The following is a 22629-nucleotide window of genomic DNA, read 5'->3' on the forward strand; positions in this document are numbered from 1 at the left end:
CTTAATGCAGTATTACAAGCTTTTGTGATGTTTAAAGATTCTGTATTTAATTTATTTTCCGATAGTCAGTATATAGTTAATGCTATAGTATCCCTTGAAGATGCTGGTAGGATTTCCCCTTCCTCTACTGTTTTCTCTTTGCTTTCCACAAAGTCTAATCTGGGACAGAAAAGATCCATTCTTTATAGGACATACCAGGGCACATACAGGATTGCCTGGAGCCCTTAGTTTAGCAGATAAAACTACACATGACATACATATTTTCTCTACACTAGAAGAAGCTACAAATTTTCATAAGAAGTTCCATGTCAATGCTAATACTTTACAAAAGCATTTTAAAATAACTAAGGAACAAGCTAGACAAATAATAAAACAATGTCAAAATTGTGTGACCTTTTTACCACAAGTTAATCTTGGAGTCAATCCTAGAGGATTGATACCTAACCATATTTGGCAGATGGATGTCACACACTTGCCAGAATTTGGAAAATTAAAATATTTGCATGTTATAGTTGATACTACTTCTGGATTTTTGATGGGCTCCCTTCATGCCGGAGAAAAAACTAAAGATGTTATAGCTCATTGCTTACAAAATTTTGCCACTGTGGGCATCCAAAACAGTTAAAAACAGATAATGCCCCTGGTTATACTTCTACCTCTTTTAAACAATTTTGCTCATCATTTGGCATTACTCATATAACAGGAATCCCATACAATCCACAGGGACAAGGCATAGTTGAAAGAGCTCATCAAACTATTAAAATGTACTTATTAAAGCAAAAAGAAGGAATTGGGAAGGGGTACATATTCTCCAAAGATAAACTTAAAATAACCCTTTTTACTCTAAACTTTTTAAATTTGGATTCATCAGGGCTTAGTGCTGCAGAAAGGCATATGTATCCAAAAAATGTACATAAGCCCAAGGTACTTTGGAAGGATATTCTAACAGGACAATGGAAAGGTCCTGACCCAGTAATTGCCTGGAGTCTCGGGGGTCTGTTTATGTGTTTCCACAGGGAGAACAGCAGCTGATTTGGATTCCAGAAAGATTAACTAAAGCGATTTCTACAGACCAAAAAGAAGATGATTTGGCTCAAATCCATAATAGCTGATATCCAGAACTCCAGTTTGGCTACCCTTACATCTGTGACAGAACCAGGATGCTTTTTTCAATATCTATTTTATTATTGCCCTTTCCCACATCATGAATTGATAACCACTTACCACCTAATCCTTTATTGTCTTTTTGGTCATCGCATCCTGTAATTTTTCCAAAAATGACAAGAAAAACACCTATCATGAATGCTCCAAATATATTCACTGATGGGTCAAATAATGGTACAGCAGCAATAGTTACACCTGATCAAACTATGAAGTTCTATTTTGTTTTTTGAGCTCATACAGACCTAGGTTAATGTTTTGCTGATCAGTTCTATTTTTTTGACTAGAGTTTTTAAACATTGCAATGGAGATTTCACCTGTAAAAAGTTATAAGGCCTTTACTATTATGTGTTGTGTGCACACTTGTGTTTTATGTTGTATGTTTGTATGTACGTATGTCCATATATCATATATGATGAGCGCTCATGAAAAAATGGATCCAAATTTTTTTTTTTTTATTCACGTGATTTAAATGGTTTAATTTAAATTGGGTAAAAAACTGTTGAGGATTGTTTTAATATGTGAACAAAAAAGGAGGTTAACAGATCTGTTTGTTTACTTTCACCTTTTCATTATATTTAATAATTCTGTTCAAGATAATGTAAATTGTTCAGAAAATTGTTTTCTTTTAGTGCCTTCTGGAATGTTACGTAATTTTTTCTTTAGCCATTATTGCCAGAATTCCTATCTTCATCCCAGTGCTGGTGAAGACAAAGATAAAACCAATCTACAGCTTCTGCAATAGCCATCACTGAACTGCTTGCAGAACTTGCCTGGACTATGTATCACTTGTATGCATTGTGAACTCACCTGTATGCATTGTGAACTATCTGTTGGTGCAGCGACTTGTGGTAAGTGTTGGGGTATTTTTGCTGATGATGTCATCGGTGGTACAATTTTTCCAAAAGGAGCCGTCAATTGGCTTGGTGTATCTTCCTCCCTTCTGCTTGTCATGATCGTTCAGCTAAAATTTGGGGGCCAACAGAGGTGAGGCAAAGAACCTCACCCCCCAGCTGGTACAAAGACCTATCCACAGGTGTGGCTGTATACTGGATCGGTAGTCAGTGATGGGTAAGATCCAATTGCAATGGTACCAACCTAAGACAGGAGGCAGACGCCTTGAGGTCAGCTCATCCGATAATGGGTAAGGACCATATGTACTATTGGACAACCTAAGGCAGGCACGGTCCCTAAGCCACATGCTTGTTTAAACAGAGAGGGGAGATGTTGAGAGCCACTGCGGCCCCAGCAACTTCTAGCTGATTGGCTCCTCTGCGGTGATGCTCATTGGGCTGTTTCCCCGCCCTTTCAGACTACAGAGCTGCTCATTGGGGGACTTTTTTTGGCTCCGCCCACGCAACCCAGCCAATCGGCCTCAAGAGCAGGAGGAGTGGGGGAGGTTGAGAGGCTTGTGGGAAGCCAGTGGTGGCAGTTGGGCTCTGAAGGTTTTTCCTGAGGAGCTGTTTTGTTTGGCGTATGTGGTTCTAAAAATAAAGTTCGTTTCTTTTGACAAGTGGCTCCTGAATTGTGCCCAGCCAGACTGCGGCACACACCTTTAATCCCAGTGGTTCTGGAGGTTCAGGTAGGAAGATTGCAAGTTCACAGGTCAGCCCCAGCAACTAAGCAAGGCCCTAAGCAACTTAGTGAGACCCTGTCTCAAAAGAAAAAATAAAAAGGGCTAGGGATGTGGCTCAGTGGTTAAGTGCTCCTGGATTCAATCTCTAGTACCAAAAAAAAAGTTACTCCCAAGAATAGGTTAGACTTGTTCAAAAGGAGACTCACTCTTCTTGTTTAATCTTCAAATCAGATTTTTAAAAAATATTTATTTTTTAGTTGTAGTTGGACACAATACTTTTATTTATTTATTTATTTATTTATTTTTATGTGGTGCCGAGGATCAAACCCAGGGCCTCACAGGAGCTAGGAGAACGCTCTACTTCTGAGCCACAACCCCAGCCCTCAAATCAGATTTTCAGCAAGTTTTTTTTTTGGTACTGGGAATTGAACTCAGGGTGCTCTACCAGAGTTGCATCCCCATTCCTTTTTTTTTTTTTTTTTTTTAATTTTTAGTTGTAGAGGGACCCAATACCTTTATTATTTATTTTTATGTGGTGCTGAGGATCAAACTCACACGTGCTAGGCAAGCGCTTCACCATTGAGCTACAGTTCCAGACCACATTCCTTTTTATCTACTTTGAGGCAGTGTCTTTTAACTAACTTGCTTTGGACCTCTTAGTTGTTAAGGCTGATCTTGAACTTGTGACCCTTCTGCCTCATCCTCCCAAGTCGCTGGATTACTTACAGGTATGAACTATTGCACCTGGATGGACAAGAGGTTCTTTACAATGTATATATCTGACAGACCTAAAAATCTCTTCCAAAGATATCTCTGGCACTGTGGAGTGAGCTCTTCAAAATCCACAGTAAACCAGTCATAGTGATACATGCTTGTAATTCTAGCTATTCAGGAGGCTGACGCAGGAAGATCACAAGTTTGAGGCCAGCCTGAGCAATTTAGTAGACTCTGACTTAAGATAAAACTTAAAAGAGATAGGGGTATAGCTCAGTGGTAGAGCCCCTTGCCTACTAGCAAGGCTCTGGGTTCTGTCTCCAACACTGGGGGGGAAAAAAATCTCACAGCAACACACCATTCCCTCTATTGGCCACTAATCTGCCACCACACATGGTTAAATTCTGCTGTTAATTAGAGTGTCCCTTTTGAAATGGTTCCTGAAATCTTTAAAACTGTGCAATGAAATTATTTGGTTTTTGTTTTGTTTTGTTTTTAATATTTATTTTTTAGTTTTCGGCAGACACAACATCTTTGTTTGTATGTGGTGCTGAGGATCGAACCCTGGGCCGTACGCATGTCAGGCGAGCGCTCTGCTGCTTGAGCCACATCCCCAGCCCCTTATTTGTTGTTTTATAAATGAACAGACAGTGGTGTCCCAGAGGAGAACCATAACTAAAACTGAAATATGATGCTGTGATAAGAAAGCTATAACTAGCTATAACTATGGTGGTTTTGTTTTTCTAGAAAGTCTAGCGCACCTGTAACAGATTAAAAGTAATTTATATTTGCTGGGTGAAGTGGTATATGCCTGTAATGCTCGAGAGGCTGAGGCAGGAGGATGGTAAGTTCCAGGCCAGCCTCAGCAACTTAGTAGACCCTGCCTCAACATAAAAATGAAAAAGGCTGGGGATTACAGCTCAATGGTAGAGCACCTCTAGGTTAAATACCCATCACTCCCTCCCCCCAACACACAAAGTATATTTGCATTCTAATGTTAATTTTTAAATGGCAATTTTGACAAAAATGTATCAACTAAGCATTTCTAACCTGTCTACAGACAACTATATGAATTTCTGACCAGTATTAAAAAAAAAATCTGTAAATCTTGCTTTTAGGATTATTAACAAGTGAAAATCAGTATAATAGCACCTTAATGGTTTTTCTTTTAGTAACAAAAATCTCTCTTCAAGCAACTCGTAATAGTCTTATAGGGTTTTTTCCCCCTCCTTGGCTTAATTAATATTCCTTTCTCATAGCAACTTATTCCTCATTTTTGGGTTCCATAGGCCCATTAAGCATGAGTAAAAGAGAAAAGAATTCTAATGTTAATTTAATTCTAAATTAAAGAAATTTAGAATTGTCTGCAAGTCCTTCCTCAGTGAACAAAAGTAAGTTTATTAAATCAAATCTTGAAAATGTATGTGGTGGTTGCAGGGCAGGATCTTCTTTCAACAGCATAATCTCCAGAAGAGTAGCACTCATTTGCTGGCAAAGGCCATAATCTGTTCCTGGAGAAAAATGAAACAACGTGAGCGATGGTCTGGCATCTGAAGGTGGAAAGGCAAGCCAGGAAAATAGTTCAAAATGAAATACACAAGGTGTTACAGCAAAAATTTAGCAAAAGTTCCCTCCTCCTAAGAAGAGTTCCTGCTTTCTTCCAGCTTAAAAATAAATGAAAATATTTTTAAATGGAAGTGTTTCAGGGTAGAAGCTGGCCAAACAGCAAGAGGAGCTGAAACAACTTCATCGTTACAATTCCCTGTCGCTGTGCTTAAGCCCTTCCTGTACCATATCGAGTTGCTGTTTAGGCTTGTTGCACCTCAGTGACAACAAGCCCAGCAAGCACTCCTGCACATAGCCAGTGCAGAAGCGAGACAGATACAGATAACAAAGGTTAGTCATGAAAACTAAAGAAATTTAGAGTTGTGTGCAAATCCCTCCTCAGTGACCAAGAATCTTGGAGAGCCCCGAGTGGCCTCTTACTTTGAGTGGAGACATTGCATTAGTGGCCTGCAAACCCCACGTCCTGAGCAGCACAAGTGGAGCGGCTCTGGTGGAATACAGTCTTTTCAGTAAGTCTGTGGCAGCCAAAAGAGCAGTGTTGTGGCGCTGTCTGTCTGTTTCATAACCTGCAAGGTGGCTCATAGAACCTGAAGGAAAGAGGAAAGGTTAAACCCCTCATCTAATAAAGGTTTCTTTCCTCTCCTACCAAACCAGATACATGTTTGTCTACACTGTTTTGCTCTTGGGGGCCATTTTGGGGCTGTGATCTTTAATTATGTGACCGCTGGATACCTGAAACTTACCTAAGTCTTTCCCATTGAAGGCTGCAGTACTGAGATGATGGACCAAGCTGGAGATATCCCCAAAGCCCATGTTGACACCTTGTCCTGCAAGCGGGTGGACTCTGTGGGCTGCGTCCCTAAGAACAGAGCAGCATTCAAGTATGGCCTCCAGAAGCATGGTGAGAAAGGAGAGAGACCCTGCTCTGTTGCTCTTACCCAATGAGTGCCACCCGAGGCCGGACATACTCAGCAGCATGTCCCAACCCCAGAGGAAAGAGGACTCTGCTTTTTGCATCCACCTTTGCTACACTTGGGGGTAGCTGGCGAGCTGAGACCTTAGTGGGCTTCAGAAGGGTGACAACATATTGCAACGTGGTCCCAGCTGAATCAATGAAGTCCATGTGGTTTGCATCACTCCACTGAGCAGTATCAGCCACATAAACAAACAAACAAACAAGAAATTTGATCAGTGACTAGCAGGGAATTAAAAATTGAACAAGGAAATCTTTTTTATAGCCAAAGCTAAGGGTAATGCTAACGAACATGCCTAAATTGATCTTGAACATGAGTGACAAGCCCCTTAAATGCACAGGTTTTAGAATCAGGCCAAAGAGCTCCTGAGCTGGCCCCTGCCTACCTCTAAGCTACACTCTTTGCTAGTCCCCATCCTCAATAATGTCGCACCAGCTGCAGTGTAGCTCCTTCTACAGTATCCTCTTCTCTCCAGGACTCCTCTCTGCTTAGAATGTCCTCCCATCTCTTCAGCAGAACATCAGAAGATGCCACCTCTTTTTGTAACACACCCCCCAAAACACCTCTGTGTGTTCTCCCACAGCATCCTATGTATACTATCCCCATACTGAGGTCATCACTCATGTATTTTGTCTTCACTTGACTACTAGATTCCTGAAACAGGGACTGTTGCTTCTGCCTCTGTCTCCAGTGTCTGCTAGACAGAAGGTGCTCACAGTTGTTGGATGAATGTACTACAAAGGTGTGAGGGCTGTGCTAGGAATATATACTAAATGACCTGAAGGGGGAGCAGTTACCATTTATCCTGGAATCCACTTCAGTAAATTTAGTTCTTTTTATTCTTTTTTTAATATATATTTTTTTAGTTATAGACGGACACAATACCTTTATTTTATTTGTTTATTTTTATGTGGTGCCGGGGATCGAACCCAGTGCCTCATGCATGTTAGGCAAGCGCTCTACCACTGAGTCACAACCCTGGTTCCAATTTCCTTTTATTCTTATTGATACTGCAGAGCAGTGGGTTTAAATTCTTCAGTGTGAACTCTTTAGTGAGGTAGTAGGCTTGGTTAAAACAGCTTCTAAGGGCCAGTCTGATTGTAGAACTCACTTTTGTCACTAAATGTGTGATCTCAGGCAAGTTCCAAATTTCTCTAAATGAGGATAATAGTAGTACCCACATTAAAGATTTACTGAGTTAAATAAGTATGTATAAGTAACATGATAAGTAACACTATCCTAGTACACGGCACACATTATGCATTCAATAAATCTTAACAATTGTTACTATTAGTGAATTCAGATGTGGAATATAAGCTCCAACAATACTCTTGCCTATATTATCTACAAGCTGTGCTTACTTCAGAACAGTGATTATTGTTTGTTGAGTATCTACAATGAACTATGTATGTTCCAAGCATTTTACATAAATTCTCTCATTTTATTTGACTTTTATTTTTTGTGGTGCTGCTGGGAATTGAACCCTGGGCCTCACTCATGCTAGGCAAGTAGTTTACCCCATGCCATTTCCCTTGCCCAATTCACTCATTTTAAATGTCATTATTCAGTCCTGACAAATTGGTAACTCCATTTCTGGGTTTTTAAAAGTTTTTTAAAATTTGTTCTTATTAGTTATACATGACAATAGAATGTATTCTGACATATATATATGGAGTATAACTTCCCATTTTTGTGGTTGTACATGATGTGGAGTTATACTGGTACTATTTCTATTTTTTTTTTATGAGATCAACAAATAGAAACAGTATGGAACTCCTATCTTTCTACAAAGACCACTCTTTTTTTGATGGACCTTTATTTTATTCATTTACTTATATACGGTGCTGAGAGTTAAACCCAGTGCATCACACATGCCAGGCAAATGCTCTACCACTGAGCCACAACCCCAGCTCCAAAGACCACTCTTTTTTGAGACAGGGTCTTGCTAAGTTGCTGAGGGCCTCACACTAAATTGATGAGGGTGGCCTTGAATCTGCAATCATTCTGTCTAGGCCTCCTGAATTTCTTGGATAATAGGCATGTGCTGTCAAAACCTGCTTACAAAGCTTACTTTCTCTCTCTCTCTCTCTTTTTTTTTTTTTTTTTGGTATTAGGGATTGAACCCAGAGGCACTTATCCCGTGAGTTAACATCCTCAGCCCTCTTTATTTTTTATTTTGAGACAGGGTCTGCTAAGTGCTGAGGCTGGCTTTGAACTTGTGATCCTCCTGTCTTAGCCTCCCAAGTCACTGGGATTACAGACATGTGCCACCATGCCTGGTCAAAGCTTACTCTTAAACTGTGTTGAAATGTGCTCAGCCCTTCCCTGGGAATACTTTTATTCATTAGGTTTCAAAAGTGTAGATACTTGGGACCAAGTAGAATTGTTCAAAATTATGAAAATTCTATGGCTTAAAAAAATGCAATGGTAACCACCTAGGCAACTGTTTTAGTCAACATAAGAGCATACACAACCCTCAGAAAAGTAGCACTGTCGTTATTTTTTTTGCATTCCCCTATGTGCCCTGCTCCACGTAATCCTACCAGCCATTTACAGTTACAAGGAGGCAGCTGCTTGGTTAGTCCTTTTTCCTTACTTAAAACCACCCTCTGAATCCACCTCTGCAACACATCGTCAGCTGGACATATTGGTACTCACAAAGGCAGAGTTAATGGCATCCACAAACTCTTCCTCATCCATGCTTACTAGCTCCGCAGCATGGTCATGGGATGTCGACCAGACCAAGGAACTCAGGGTATCCGAGAGCTGTGTCAAAAGAAGGACACCCATACTAAGGCTAAAACTTCTGAACTTGAGGGACTCTCAAGCATAAAGGAAAACAAGAAAATGTAGCAACATGAGCTAAGGCATATTCCTCTAAAACCAGAGAAAAGGCTGAGAGAAAGAGAAGTCCTAGAAATGAAGGCTTGCTTTTGAGCAGACTGGCCAGAGGACCTCTTACCGGGAGCAGAGCAATAGGCCCAGAGGGAAGAAATCTCTGCCAGGCTACATTGTTTTCTGTGGCCTGCAACACAGGGGAAAGGTTCTTATGAATACCCAGTGTCTATGAGCAGGGTTTCCAGATAGAAGCTCCAGATCTCACCTCTGATAAATGGAGAGTAGCCACGACAGCAGACTGGTCATAGTTCCAACTAACATTCTGGATTCCAGCAGCCTGCCGTACTCCTGAGTTGTAACCATCAGCACCAATCTACTTGGAGACAAGAGTCTGCTAAGTTTTACAACCTCGTCATAAACCAACTGCTCCAAAAGTCTCTCTTTTGCCTTGAGTTTTCTCTAGTTCCAACTGCTGGCAGCCCACCTGTGACAGGAAGCTTTTTATATATATATATATATATATATATATATATATATATATTTATTTATTTATTTATTTTTTAGTTTTCGGGGGACACAACATCTTTGTTTGTATGTGGTGCTGAGGATCGAACCCGGGCCGCACGCATGCCAGGCGAGCGCGCTACCGCTTGAGCCACATCCCCAGCCCAGCAGGAAGCTTTTCATCAGGCCTGTTTCACTCATTGCCCTAGAAGGGCAGCTCTACAGTGACTTCAGCATCAGCTAATGGAGCCAAAGTGGACATCTGACCCGAGAGGTGCCAGCTATAGCTGAACAAATTGATATTTGTCAGGGCAAATATTTGCCAACCAGCTGGACAAATTGATAATAAGCCAGGTTCTCTTGATATTTGAACAAGAGGGCAAGCACCAGAATTGTAAAAGGTAAAGCTGGTGAGATAAAATGAGGGAGAAAAGCAGAGAGCTGAAAGATGAATGACAATGTGACTCCTCAGAGGGCAAGAAGAGCTTCACCTCTGGCACTCTGGTTCCTATCCCTGTGAGGCCCAGCTATCCTTCTATTCTTCATTTCATGACCTAAAATAGCCTGAGATTGCTTCCTGTACAGGATTTATAAGATCATCTTAACTTGGGCTGACTTGAATGGGTACTTTACTGGTCATTATATAACCAACAGCCTTGCCCAAAATTAATCTATGGCTTAGGTCTAAAACTAGAGGTCCTAGAATGCAGGATAAGATGTAGCCATGCAAGACCCCTGGCAAAATAAGAATCTTTAACTACCAACAATTTTGTCTGGAGGGTGCTGCCATCACCTAGGGTAATATGGACCCAAGGGCTGGAGTCTGCCATGGAAAATGGACCAGGCCAGGTGTAGCCAACAGCTTTGCTCCTGTACAGCACAGTCACTCGGTCTGGGAAGGTCAAAAGAGAAAAAACCAAAATATTAGAAAAACAGGCCAAAGGGCTGAGGGAAAAGCCATATCTAAATCTAAAGCAAGGTCCCAGGACAGGATATCTTGTCATTTACTGCCAAATAAGATCTAAAAAGTAACTTCAAAAATGAAAGTAACTCAAGTAATCATGCTACAGTCTGAGAGTGGCTAAATCACAGAAGCCACAGGGATGACTCAGTGTAAAAAAAAAGAACGGCATTTAAGCTCTCTGTGAATTCTCACAGGAGGCTTTCTTCTCTTTCTTATAGTTTTACTCTATACCTAAATGAGCCCACCTATGATGGCAGAGCAGACAGGGTAGGAATGCAACAGGCTAAAACAAAGATTTTTCTTCCCCCTAGAAATAATTTTTTTGTTGTTCATAAAAACAATGTGCTCTAGGTTGTTCATTGAGTATTAAATCACAGTTAGATAAAAAAAAAATAAGTTCTTGTGTGCTACTGACAGTAGGGTAAACAATAATAGTGTACCTCATAATAGCTTAAAAGGGAATTTTCTTTTCTTTTCTTTTTGCAGTGCTGAGGATCAAACCCAAGGTCTCATGCATACCTGGCAAGCATTCTACCACTGAGCTACATCCCCAGCCCTAAATTATTTTTCAAAGTTAGATGTTGGTCAAGTATCCTATATCAAAAAGCATTTAAATTGTTTCTGAATCCTCTCTCACATATATGTACATATGCAAATCATAGAGCTGACAAGAAATTTGTATTCAGAGTATACAAAGAACTACAACTTGAGAACAAAAATATAAATAATCCAATTTAAAAATCGGTAACTTTTTATTTTTGGTGGGTACCAGGGATTAAACCCAGGGGCACTTTTGAGTGGCACCCACACCCCTTTTTTATATTTTATTTAGAGACAGGGTCATACTGAATTGCTTAGGAAGGACCTCACTGAGTTGCTGAGGCTGGCTTTCAACTTGTGATCTTCCTGCCTCCCAAACCGCTGGGATTACAGGTGTGGCAAAAATTTTTGAACAGATATTTCTTCAAAGACAAATTAAGCACACAGAATGATGTTCAATATTATTACTCATAATAGGGAAATACCATCAAAATTATAAGAGATATCATTTTATATTCAATAGGATGGCTATTTTTTTTTTGAGAGAGAGAATTATTTTTTAAATATTTATTTTTTAGTTTTCAGTGGATACAACATCTTTGTTTGTATGTGGTGCTGAGGATCGAACCCAGGCTGTACACATGTCAGGCGAGCGCACTACCGCTTGAGCCACATCCCCAGCCCCAGGAGGGCTATAATTTTTAAAAAATATTTTTTAGTTGTCAATGGATCTTTACTTATTTTTATTTGTGGTACTTAGAATTGAACCCGTGCCTTACACATGCTAGGCAAGCGCTCTACCACTAGCCATAACCCCAGCCCCAATAATTTTTTTTTTTTTTAATTTTTTTTATTGGTTGTTCAAAACATTATAAAGCTCTTGACATATCATATTTCATACATTAGATTCAAGTTGGTTATGAACTCCCAATTTTACCCCAAATACAGATTGCAGAATCACATCGGTTACACATCCACATTTTTACATAATGCCCTATTAGTAACTGTTGTATTCTGCTACCTTTCCTATCCTCTACCATCCCCCCTCCCTCCCCTCCCATCTTCTCTCTCTACCCCATCCACTGTAATTCATATCTCTCCTTGTTTATTTTCCCATTCCCCTCACAACCTCTTATATGTAATTTTGTATAACAATGAGGGTCTCCCTCCATTACCATGCAATTTCCCTTTTCTCTCCCTTTCCATCCCACCTCATGTATCTGTTTAATGTTAATCTTTTCTTCCTGCTCTTCCTCCCTGCTCTGTTCTTAGTTGCTCTCATTATATCAAAGAAGACATTTGGTATTTGTTTTTTAGGGATTGGCTAGCTTCACTAAGCATAATCTGCTCTAGTGCCATCCATTTCCCTGCAAATTCTATGATTTCGTCATTTTTTAGTGCTGCGTAATACTCCATGGTGTATAAATGCCCAATAATTTTTTTAATAAAGAAAATAAGTAGGATGTCAAGAATGTGAAGAAATGGAACCTTTAAATTTGTAAGAAAGTGAAATGGTGCAGCCTCTATAAATAGTTAGGCAGCTTCTGAAAATGTTAAGTGCAGAATATATGACTCAGCAATTCCACTTACGTGTATCCACACTAGAGAAATAAAAACATATTTCCACACAAAAATTTGTACACAAAAATATTCATCATACTATTCACAGATGCCAAAAAGTGGAAACAATCTAAATATCTATCAAATAATATATGAAAAAACAAAATTTGTTATATTCACACTATGGAATACTATTTGGCAATAAAAGGGGATGAACATTGATACATGCTACAACATGGATGAATTTCAAAAATATGCTCAGTGAAGCTGGGTGCACACCTGTAATCCCAGCTACTTGGAAGATTGAAACAGGAGATTCACAAGTTCAAGGCCAGCCTGGGTAACTTAGACCCTGTCTCAAAATAAAAAATAAGTGCTGGGGATATAGCTCAGTGGTAGAGCACCCCTGGATTCAAACACCAGTACTGTAAAAATAAGAGCTAGGTGAAAAAACAAACTCTTGACACAAATTAATACAAATTGCAAAATTTCACATATATGAATTATCCAATATAGGCAAATCTTGAGATGGAAAGCAGATTAGTGGCTGCCAGGGACTAGGGCTGGGAATGGAGGATGATTAAAATTGGTCAAAGATTTCCTTCCTTTTTTTCTTTTTTTTTGTTCTGGGGACTGAAACCCAAGATTGCTTTACCACTGAGCTACATCACCAGTCCTTTTTATTTTTTATTTTGAGACAGGATCTTGCTAAGGTTGCTGAGGCTCTTGTTAAATAGCTGAGGCTGGCCTAGAACTTGCAACCTCCTTACAGCTAACCAAATTGCTCAGATTCTAGATGTGCACTACTTGTAACCAGCATGAGATTTCCTTTAGTGTTAGGGTCTGTAAACAAGTCAGGATTGCGCCTGGCATTTTGCCAGAGGGAGTGGTTTGTGAAGTAACGCCAGCGAGCCATTAAGTGTGGAGATTCCTTATTGGTTGACTGCTGTATCTAGTTTATGTTAATTAGGATAAGCTGTGTGGAATGTATATATACCCCTCCTGTCCTACAATAAACAGCTTCTACTCCTGCTGTATCAATCTACACAAGTTGTTCGTCACCCCCCGGTTATTTTGCTGCAGCCGGACTACGGCACTTTAGGTGATGAAAATGTTCTAAAATAATATTGTGGTGACAGTGGTATACTCTATATAAATACACCTAAAGTTGAACTGTACAGTTAAAATGGGTAAATATATGATATATAAATTGTTTAATAAAGCTGTTTTAAAAAAAAGAAACCCAGGCATGTTTTCTTATAATCCCAGTGTCTCAGAAGGCTGAGGCAAGAGGATCACAAATTTGAAGCCAGCCTTAGCAACTTGGTGAGATTCTGTCTCAAAATTTTAAAAAAACATAAGATAAAATTTTTAAAAAACATAAGATAAAACATAAGATAAGATTGGTGGGCTGGAGTTGTGGCTCAGTGGTAGAGTGCTTGTCTCACACATGTGAGGCACTGGGTTTGATCCTCAGTACCACTTAAAAACAAAACAAATAAAAAAAGGTATTGTGTCCATCTACAACTAAAAAATTAAAAAATAAAAAAAAAAATTGGGGGCTGGACATGTCTCAGGCCTGTAATCCCAGTGGCTCAGGAGGCTGAGGCAGGAGGATCATGAGTTCAAGGCCAGCCTCAGAAATTTAGCAAGACCCTGAGCAACTTGGCAAGATCCTGTCTCTAAATAAGATATTTTTAAAAAATGGGGAGAGATGGGGATATGGCTTAGTGGTTAAGTGCCCCGGAGTTCAATCCCTGGGGGGGAAAAAGGTTTGGGGTTATAGCTCAGTGGTAAACCACCTTATTTCAATTCCCAGTACCAAAGAAAGGGAAAAGAACAACCCTGAGATAAACATCAGAGGATTTCATTGCTATAGAAATTACGAATCTATAAAAGGGATCTTTTCCCCCAGTAAGTCCTAAGGCAGCTCAATTCCCAGAGAGAAAATGGAAGATGGACAAGATGGTGCCTCACCAGACACAGCCTCCAGCTGCTTAGTAAGAGCATGCATGATGACATCATTCTCCACTATATAGCCCATGTCATCTAAATTATCCTTATCGAACATTATCAAGGCCTCTGAGCACGCATCCCACACCTGGAAACACAAAAGGATAGTCTTCATTAAAACCAAGGTGAAGGAAACAGACTCCAAAGAGAAACTGAGAATTTCTTTCCCAAGTGGCAGAAGCAGAAATTAAAAATTGTCAGCCTCTCTGGCAGGAGATACAAGGTGAGAAGATTGTGAGCAATGCTTCTCCCACTTCCTTAGACTGAATGCGTTCTCAGAACACCTGGAGAGCGTGGACTCCAACATCCTAATATCCGAGAGACAAAGACATATTGCCAAAAGTGAAAAAGGAAAAGGAAGTACCTGCATTCGCCGAAAGGCTCTGTATCTCATGTTGCAGATATGATCCCAAGCACCAAAACCTACAAAAGAAAGGATCTACAGATCTACAAAAGAAAAGATCCAACAGGAACCTGGCTCCTGCACTCCCTTTTGTCCCTCTTGTCCTGTTAAGTAAGAGGTGGTTTTCAGTATTGTCCAATAACAGAAAAAACATCCTCTCTGCCCCTACCCTGTTTGTTTCTAGGAGCTAAGCTGTTCCCCAGTTCCAGATTGTACAGCGTGAAAAAAGGCCCAAAAGGTAAATCACATTAAAGTAGGGGAAATAAGGAAAACCAAATTCATATTGTTATTTTTTATAATCTAAGTAAAGTCATAAATATTTTAAAGGTCATTTTTTATTTTCTAACTATTTGTGGCAAAGAAATATTTACTGAACATCTACTATGTACCATTATAAATCTAGGTACTGAGCAGAAAGTAAAAAGCCAAAGTCCCTGCCTTCTGCAGCTGACATTCCAATTGGAGATGGACCACAAAAAACACAATATAATGTCAGGTAAGTGCTATGAAGAAAAACAAAGCAGTATAAGGGGCTCCCGCATGAGGGAAGAGTTTACTTTTAGGAAGGGTGGTTTTAGACAGGATGTCTGAGAAGTAACATCTGCAAGAGACCTAAAGAGAGATGCTAACTGGTTCTATATGCATACGTTCATCTATACCCCAAAACATTTAGCATACAGACTCCCTAGTCTACTTGAGGACTGACTCTGGGAATGCAGAGTGAATGATCAGATAGTTCACACAGATGCAGTCCTACTGTAACGACCTAACTTCACACACCAAGTCCACATAATGGAGCCGCATGTCTCAAGGATGGCTTCCTCAGACTGGGAGTTGTTACACTGACAACTTCATCTCTGATTATGCCCTAGACTGCCAAGCTCACCTCCCGCTCCCTACCCACAGTGAGATCCCTCTCCATAGATGCTTTGGTGACTGTCCTATGGGGTTACTGGAAGGCTGAAGGGGAAAGGAGGTTGGACCTGTGAGAGAAGTTCTACTCACTACTGAGAAGAGTTGCAGAGCCAGGGGATATGGAGCTGACTCTGTTGCTGTATGTTTCTGACAACTTCTCCAGAACTCTCTTTGGACCTGCTTCCAGCAACAGGATTTTTTTATCACGGAAGTGGATATCATGTCCTAAAACAAACAAAAACGTTTCATATGATTTTTAAAAAGTCAAAAATGTAATTGCACAGTAGTATGACTATAGATACAATGTACTTACTATACACTTTAAAAAGCTAGAAGAGTGCATTTTGAATGTTTTCACAATAAAGAAATGATAAATGTTTGGGTAGACAAATGTTTAACCTGATTTAAATAATCAAACAAGTATATATACATTAAAACATTACATGGAAAAAATATTACATGGTATACCATTAGTATATGCAACTTTTTTTTTTTTTTCCGGTGGACACAACATCTTTATTTTATTTGTATGTGGTGCTGAGGATGGAACTCAGCGCCCTGTGCATGCCAGGCGAATGCGTTACCGCCTGAGCCACATACCCAGCCCTCATTCCTTTTTTTTTTTTTTTTAAGAGAAAGAGAGAGAGAGAGAGACAGAGAGAGAATTTTAATATTTATTTTTTAGTTTTCGGCGGGCATAACATCTTTGTTTGTATGTGGTGCTGAGGATCGAACCCGGGCCACACGCATGCCAGGCGAGCGCACTACCGCTTGAGCCACATCCCCAGCCCAGTATATGCAACTTTTTAAAAACATTTTTTTGGTTGTAGATGGACACAATACCTTTATTTATTTTTACGTGGTGCTGAGGCTCGAACCCAGTGCCTCGGATGTGCAAGGCACTCGTGTGCAGAGCTCTACCACTGAGCCACAACCTCAGCCCCAATGTGTGCAATTTTAATGTTTTTGTTTCAGTTAAAAATAAATTTAAGCCAGGTGCAGTAGCACATGCCTATAATCCCAGTGACTTGATGAAGCAGAAGGATTCCAAGTTTGAAGCCAGCATTCACAATCTAGTGCAACCCTGTTTAAAAAAAAAAAAGGATGGGAATATTTCAGTGGTACAGAACCACTGGGTTCAATACCCATTACTGGGTAAAAATTAAACATAAAAGATAAATAAAAAATTTTAAAAAATATTTTTAAAAAAATATTGTTTTAGTTGTAGATGGACACTATACCTTTATTTTATTAATTTTTGTGGTGCTAAGGATCAAACCCAGTGCCTCACACATGCTAGGCTAGTACTTTACCACTGTGCACCAATCCCAGCCCAAAAGATTAATTCTTTAGGCCTTAGAATACAAAATTTCTCAAAGGACATTTCTCATGTAACATAAAACTCCTAAGTATAACATATTTCACCACTTTAGTCAGGAGAACCACCTCATCCAAACTGCCAGACTTCTCTAGATAAAGTTCACTACATGCCGTGTGCAAAGAAGCAAATTACAAAATATAAAACTAGCAATAGGATTTTCCAGAAAGGAAGAATGAAGTGAAAAATACAAAAGTGTTTAGATATCACATATTTCCAATCTTGAGACTATTATGTCACTAAAAATGACAACTCCTGGCTTGGAGGGTTAGCCTAGTGGGAGATAACAATATGGTACTGTACATTTCAAGCATATGTGAAGCCCTGAGTTCAATCCCCTGTACCACACACACACACACACAAAAAAAAAAAGAAAGAAAGAAAAATCCTGTTTAATAGAAAAAAAAGAGTAAACAAACAGAACTCACAAGATTAAATCAACAATAAAGAATCAGAGTTTATAAAAATGAAAAGGTAACCAGAGATCCATCAATTGTGCCTACAAATCTAATCCTAAAACATTGGCAGAAATAATAAAAAAGGGATTGGAGCCAGGGCTGGTGGCCCCAGTGGTTCAGGAGGCTGAGGCAGTAGGATCACAAGTTCAAAGCCAGCCTCAGCAACTCAGTGAGACCTTGTCTCAAAACATTAAAAAAGGGGGGGGGGGGCTGGGAATATGACTCAGTGGTTAAGTGCCCATGTGTTCAATCTCCAGTACCAAACGCCACCCCCCCAAAACAAAACAAAACAAAAAAAAACCCTAACAAACTATACAGGACTATTCCTGAACTCAATTAATATAAGAGGGAAATAAAGTTGCTTCAAGCCTTTAAGAAACTGTTTAATTCTGAGGTGTCCCCCCAAACTCATGATCATGTGTGTGAGACCATGCAAAAAAGTTTAGAGGAAAATGAATCGTGTCAAATTTTAACGTAATCAGTACCTTAGTCTCCCGATAAGGATTAACTGGGTGGTAATTGTAGGCAGATAAGATGTGGATGTAGGAGCTGGGTCATTGGGGGTGTGCCTTCAGTGTACACCTCTGTCCCTGGTGTGAGGGAACTCTCTCTGCTGACTGATTGTCATGTCCTGAGTTGCCTTCCTCATCATATCCTTCTACCTTGATGTTCTGCCTCACCTCTTGGACCCAGAGCAATGGAGTTGGCCATCTATGAACTGAGACCTCTGAAACTGTGAGCCCCAAATAAATTGCTTAAAGTTGGCAGGTCTTTTGGTCACAACAATAAAACAGCTGATTAAAACAGAAAACATCATAAACTTATGGGGAAATATTAAAAGCTAACTAGACAATTTTTATTTTTTTAAAAAATGTTTTTTTAGTTGTCAATGGACCTTTATTTATTTATATGAGATGCTGAGAATCGAACCCAGTGCCTCACACATCCTAGGCAAGTGCTCTACCACTGAGCCACAAGCCCAACCCCATTTTCTACTTTTGTGTGTGTGTGTGGGGGGGGGGGGCGGGGTAGATGAACTCAGAGGCACTTTACCAGTTAGCTATATCCCCAACCCTTTTTAATTTTGAGACAAAGTCTCACTAAATTGTGTAGGGCCTTGCTCAAATTGATTGGCCTCAAATCTGCAATCCTCCTGCCTGAGCATCCTGCCTCAGCCTCCAAAATTGCTAAGCTACCACACCCAGCTTCTGGGGTATTTGTTTAAAATATAGGCTTGCTGGCCCAGCATGACAAACTGAGTCAGAGTCATTGGAAGCAGAATCTGGTATCTTCATTTAAAAAATATAATTCTGTACACTGCTAACAATGATAACCTTTGAGGAGATCTGGATGGCTAACAATAAGAAAATACAAGTCTTGATTTATACATTTCATACCAATAGCCCATATTTGTACCTTCTGAATTTTGTATCTTTGCCCGAGTTATTCAAAATCTAAGAAACAATAATAAAAACCTAGGTGCTTCTTATATGCACTGAAGCCTGAGACCCAGGATTTTATATTTTAACTCATTTACCAATAGGCACAACCAAAATGACTGTCTGAGAGGAAGGATACATACTTAAACCTGCCAGAAAGTTTTTTCTGTTCCTAAAGTGCTGTATATCTAATTATCCACCCTTGGGTGCAAGTTACTTAATCTTTCTGAACTTCTCTGCACAATCTACAATTGGTATTATTATAAGGATTAAGTTAAAATATATACAAAATATTCAAAAAGATGCCTGTCCCAAGCAAGTGCTCAATAATTGATACTATGTTTTGTTTGTTTGTTGTACTGGGGATTGAACCCAGGGACACTTTGCCGCTGAGCTACATCCTAGCCCTTTTTATTTTTTATTTTGAGACAGGGTCTTGCTAAATTGCTGAGGCTGGCTTTAAACTTGCAGACCTCTTGCCTCAAACTCCTGAGCCACTGAGATTACAGGTGTGCACCATCACACCCAGTGACACAATGTTTTAAAAATTACTTTGGGGTTCCAGCCCATTAGCTCATATACAAAGAAAGCACTAGTTCTCATCGATTCTCTATAGGAGGAACCCTATCAGGGAAGATGTGGCTGTCATCCATGATGCTGAAGTCAAAAAAGGCTTTCACACTATTGGTAACCTCTCATTTCTGAGGCTAGAAGACTCAAATCCAATTTCTGAAAGCCACCATAAGTTGTTAAAAGCAATACATTTGGAATTTGGTGGCCTGGGTTGAATTCTAACTCTGGTACTGCCTGGCTAAGAGACTCTGATCTTTATTTGATCTTACTAAGCATATTTTTCACATAAATATGCAAATAATATCTGTTTCACAATGTAATGGAGCACCTTAAATTACACATGTAAATGCATAGTCCTAACCTCACAGGATACACAAAATTCAACTCAAAAATAGATCATAGACTGCTGTAAGCCCTAAAACTTCTAGGAAAAAAAAAATGGGAGTAAATCTTGGGGCTATGCAATAATTTCTTAGTTATAACACCAAAAGCACAACTGATGAACGACTGATAAACTGGACTTCATCAACACTGAAAATGGGGCTGAGGATGTAGTTCAGTGGTGCAGCATTTGCTCAGCATGCTCAAGGTCCTGGGTTTAACCCCAAGTACCATAACAAATAAATAAACAGATAAAAAAAACAAATCAAAATGCTTGTGCTTCAAAGAATATTATCAAGCAAGTTTTTAAAAAAGACAACAAACCAGAACAAAATATTTGCAAATCATATATCTGATGAAGGATTTGTGCCCAGAATATACAAAAGAACTCTTACAATTCAATTTAAAAAATGGCCCAATTATAAACAAAAGGTAAGGCTGGGGTCTGCAGCTCAGTGGTAGAATGCTTGCCTAGCATGCACTGAGATCTTGGGTTCAAAACCAAGAACCACAAATAAACAAACAAAAACCAAAGGATCTGAATAATCATTTCTCCAAAGAAGATAACACATGGCCAGTAAGCATATGAAAATACTCAATATTATTAGTCATTAGATAAATATAAACTAAAACCTCTTTGCATCCACTAAGATAGCTGATAAATAAAAAGACAATAACAAGTGCTACCTAGGACCTGGAGAAACTGGAACCCTAGTGTAGTGTTTCCAGTGGAAAAGTCTGGCAATTCTTCAAAACATTAAACAAAGTTATCATTATTCAGCAATTCCACTAGTAGGAATATGCCGCAGTCTGGCTGGGCACACAATCACGAGCCACCACACAGCTTGTAGATTCAAACAGCAACTCTTTATTCCCGAACTCACACCAGCCGTCTACAATCACGTTCTGGGGAAATCCACGTTCTCTGCCCAAATCCACGTTCTCTGCCCAAATTCACCTCCACTGGGCTTCTATCTCCAAAATATATTGTCTGAATCCCGTGAGAACTCAAGGGGAACTCAGGCAGCAGGATACGCCCTATTCCCAGCAGGAATAATCTTAAACCTTAAACCTGGAACCTAAACTGGGAACGCCTTAAACACGATTATCTTAAAACCGGGAACACCCTAATCTGCCTAGGTCCTTGAGCAAGGTCACGTACATTCAATGTCACTGCAACATGGGGTACGCTGGCAAGGAAATTGTCATACTTACTTGGCTAATGGCTCCCAGCAGGAATAGACTCAAGATAACCAAAAATACATGCACACAAAAGCTTTTACACAAAATATTCATAATAGCATTATCTGTAATGTGACAGCAGTGAGAATGTCCATCGATTGATAAATGAAAATAAACAAAATGTGGCATAAACAAACAATACTATTACTCAGCCTCAAAAGGAATGGGATACTGATACAAGCCACAACAGATTAACCTTGAAAACATTAAGTAAATTCCATCTACATATAACTGTCTACATATAATTTAATTTAATCTACATATAATTTCCCTACATATAAGAAAAATATATAGAGAGACAAAATAGGCGAGTGGTTGCTTAGGGCTGAGGGATGGGGGGAAACGCGGAGTGACTGCTAAGAGTTCCAGGTATCTTTTTCTTTTCTTTCTTTCTTTTTTTTTCTTAGGATAATGAAAATGTTATAAAACTTAACTATAGTGATGGATACAGAACTCTGCGAATACAATAAAAACTATTAAGCTGGTGGCTGCGGTGTGGATCACCCGTAAAGCGCTTGCCTCTCACGTGTGAAGCACTGGGTTCGATCCACAGCACCACATAAAAGTAAGTGAACAAAATAAAGATAAATTAAAAAAAAAAAAAAAAAAAAAAACAGGGGCTGAGGCTGTGGCTTAGTGGTAGAGCTCGCCTAGCATGTGTTAGGTACTGGCTTCAATTCTCAAAATGAATAAAATAAAGGTCCATACATCTAAAAAAATTTTTTAAAATAACAACACCAAAACCAAAACCAAAACCAAACAAACAAACCATTAAGCTAAGTGAGTGGGCATTATGGCATTTGAATTACATCATAATAAAGTTCTTTGTCTTAAAAACAAAGAAACAAAAACACCTGCCAAAGTTAGTACACGAGATGACCTCCCACTATGTCCATACCTAAATAACACTCGGCAGTTGTTCCCCACTAGTCGGAGTGACTCTTAAGGCCCCTCTCACTTTCGACCCTACCATCTCTGATACACGAAGCGCATTCCTGGGGGCGTGGGGCTCTTCTAGGAGAGGAAGGAATGGACCACAATGTCCGAGACACTCAGCCTTTGGGCACAGTGCGGTGGTTCACACTGTCCGCAGCTCTTACCCAAGGCACAGGCCATGGCAGCACCCACGAGGCCTCCGCCCGACACCACTACATCGTACACTGTGTCTGCCGAGACACCGGAACACCTCCGGCAGGAAATCAGCGGGCTTCTGCGTGTAGCTGCAAATGCAATAGCCCACCGGGTCCTTGATAGCCGGGCAGCCATGACGCTGACCCGGGCAACCATATCTAGTGCCCGGTAAGCCCCGCTTTAGGTAGTGCTTCCGGAGCAGAGTCCTCCAATCCCGTAGGGCTTCAATCGTGCCCTCTGAACCGGAAATAAGACGCATGAAGGAACCAGGCCAATCAGAAAACGATTTTTACTTCCTT

General features: G+C 39.8%; 1 protein-coding gene across 1 annotated transcript; it reads right to left on the reverse strand.

Annotated features, from left to right (window-relative positions):
- Positions 1 to 4829: 4829 nt before the first annotated feature.
- On the reverse strand, positions 4830 to 22522 carry Coq6 (coenzyme Q6, monooxygenase). The gene is made up of 12 exons (XM_046440903.2): positions 22300 to 22522; positions 15819 to 15953; positions 14775 to 14833; positions 14375 to 14498; positions 10095 to 10225; positions 9095 to 9202; positions 8954 to 9016; positions 8650 to 8757; positions 5956 to 6158; positions 5761 to 5876; positions 5438 to 5604; positions 4830 to 4962 (listed from the first exon to the last, which is right to left on the reverse strand). The coding sequence occupies exons 1-12, from the start codon at positions 22484 to 22486 to the stop codon at positions 4933 to 4935; spliced, it is 1431 nt and encodes a 476-aa protein (XP_046296859.1). The 5' UTR covers positions 22487 to 22522; the 3' UTR covers positions 4830 to 4932.
- Between the last annotated feature and the right edge of the window lie 107 nt (positions 22523 to 22629).

This window comes from Marmota monax, unplaced genomic scaffold (assembly GCF_021218885.2).
Source record: "Marmota monax isolate L192 unplaced genomic scaffold, Marmota_monax_Labrador192_F-V1.1 WCK01_AAM20220418_F8-fsc00017, whole genome shotgun sequence".
Classification (NCBI taxonomy): domain Eukaryota; kingdom Metazoa; phylum Chordata; class Mammalia; order Rodentia; family Sciuridae; genus Marmota; species Marmota monax.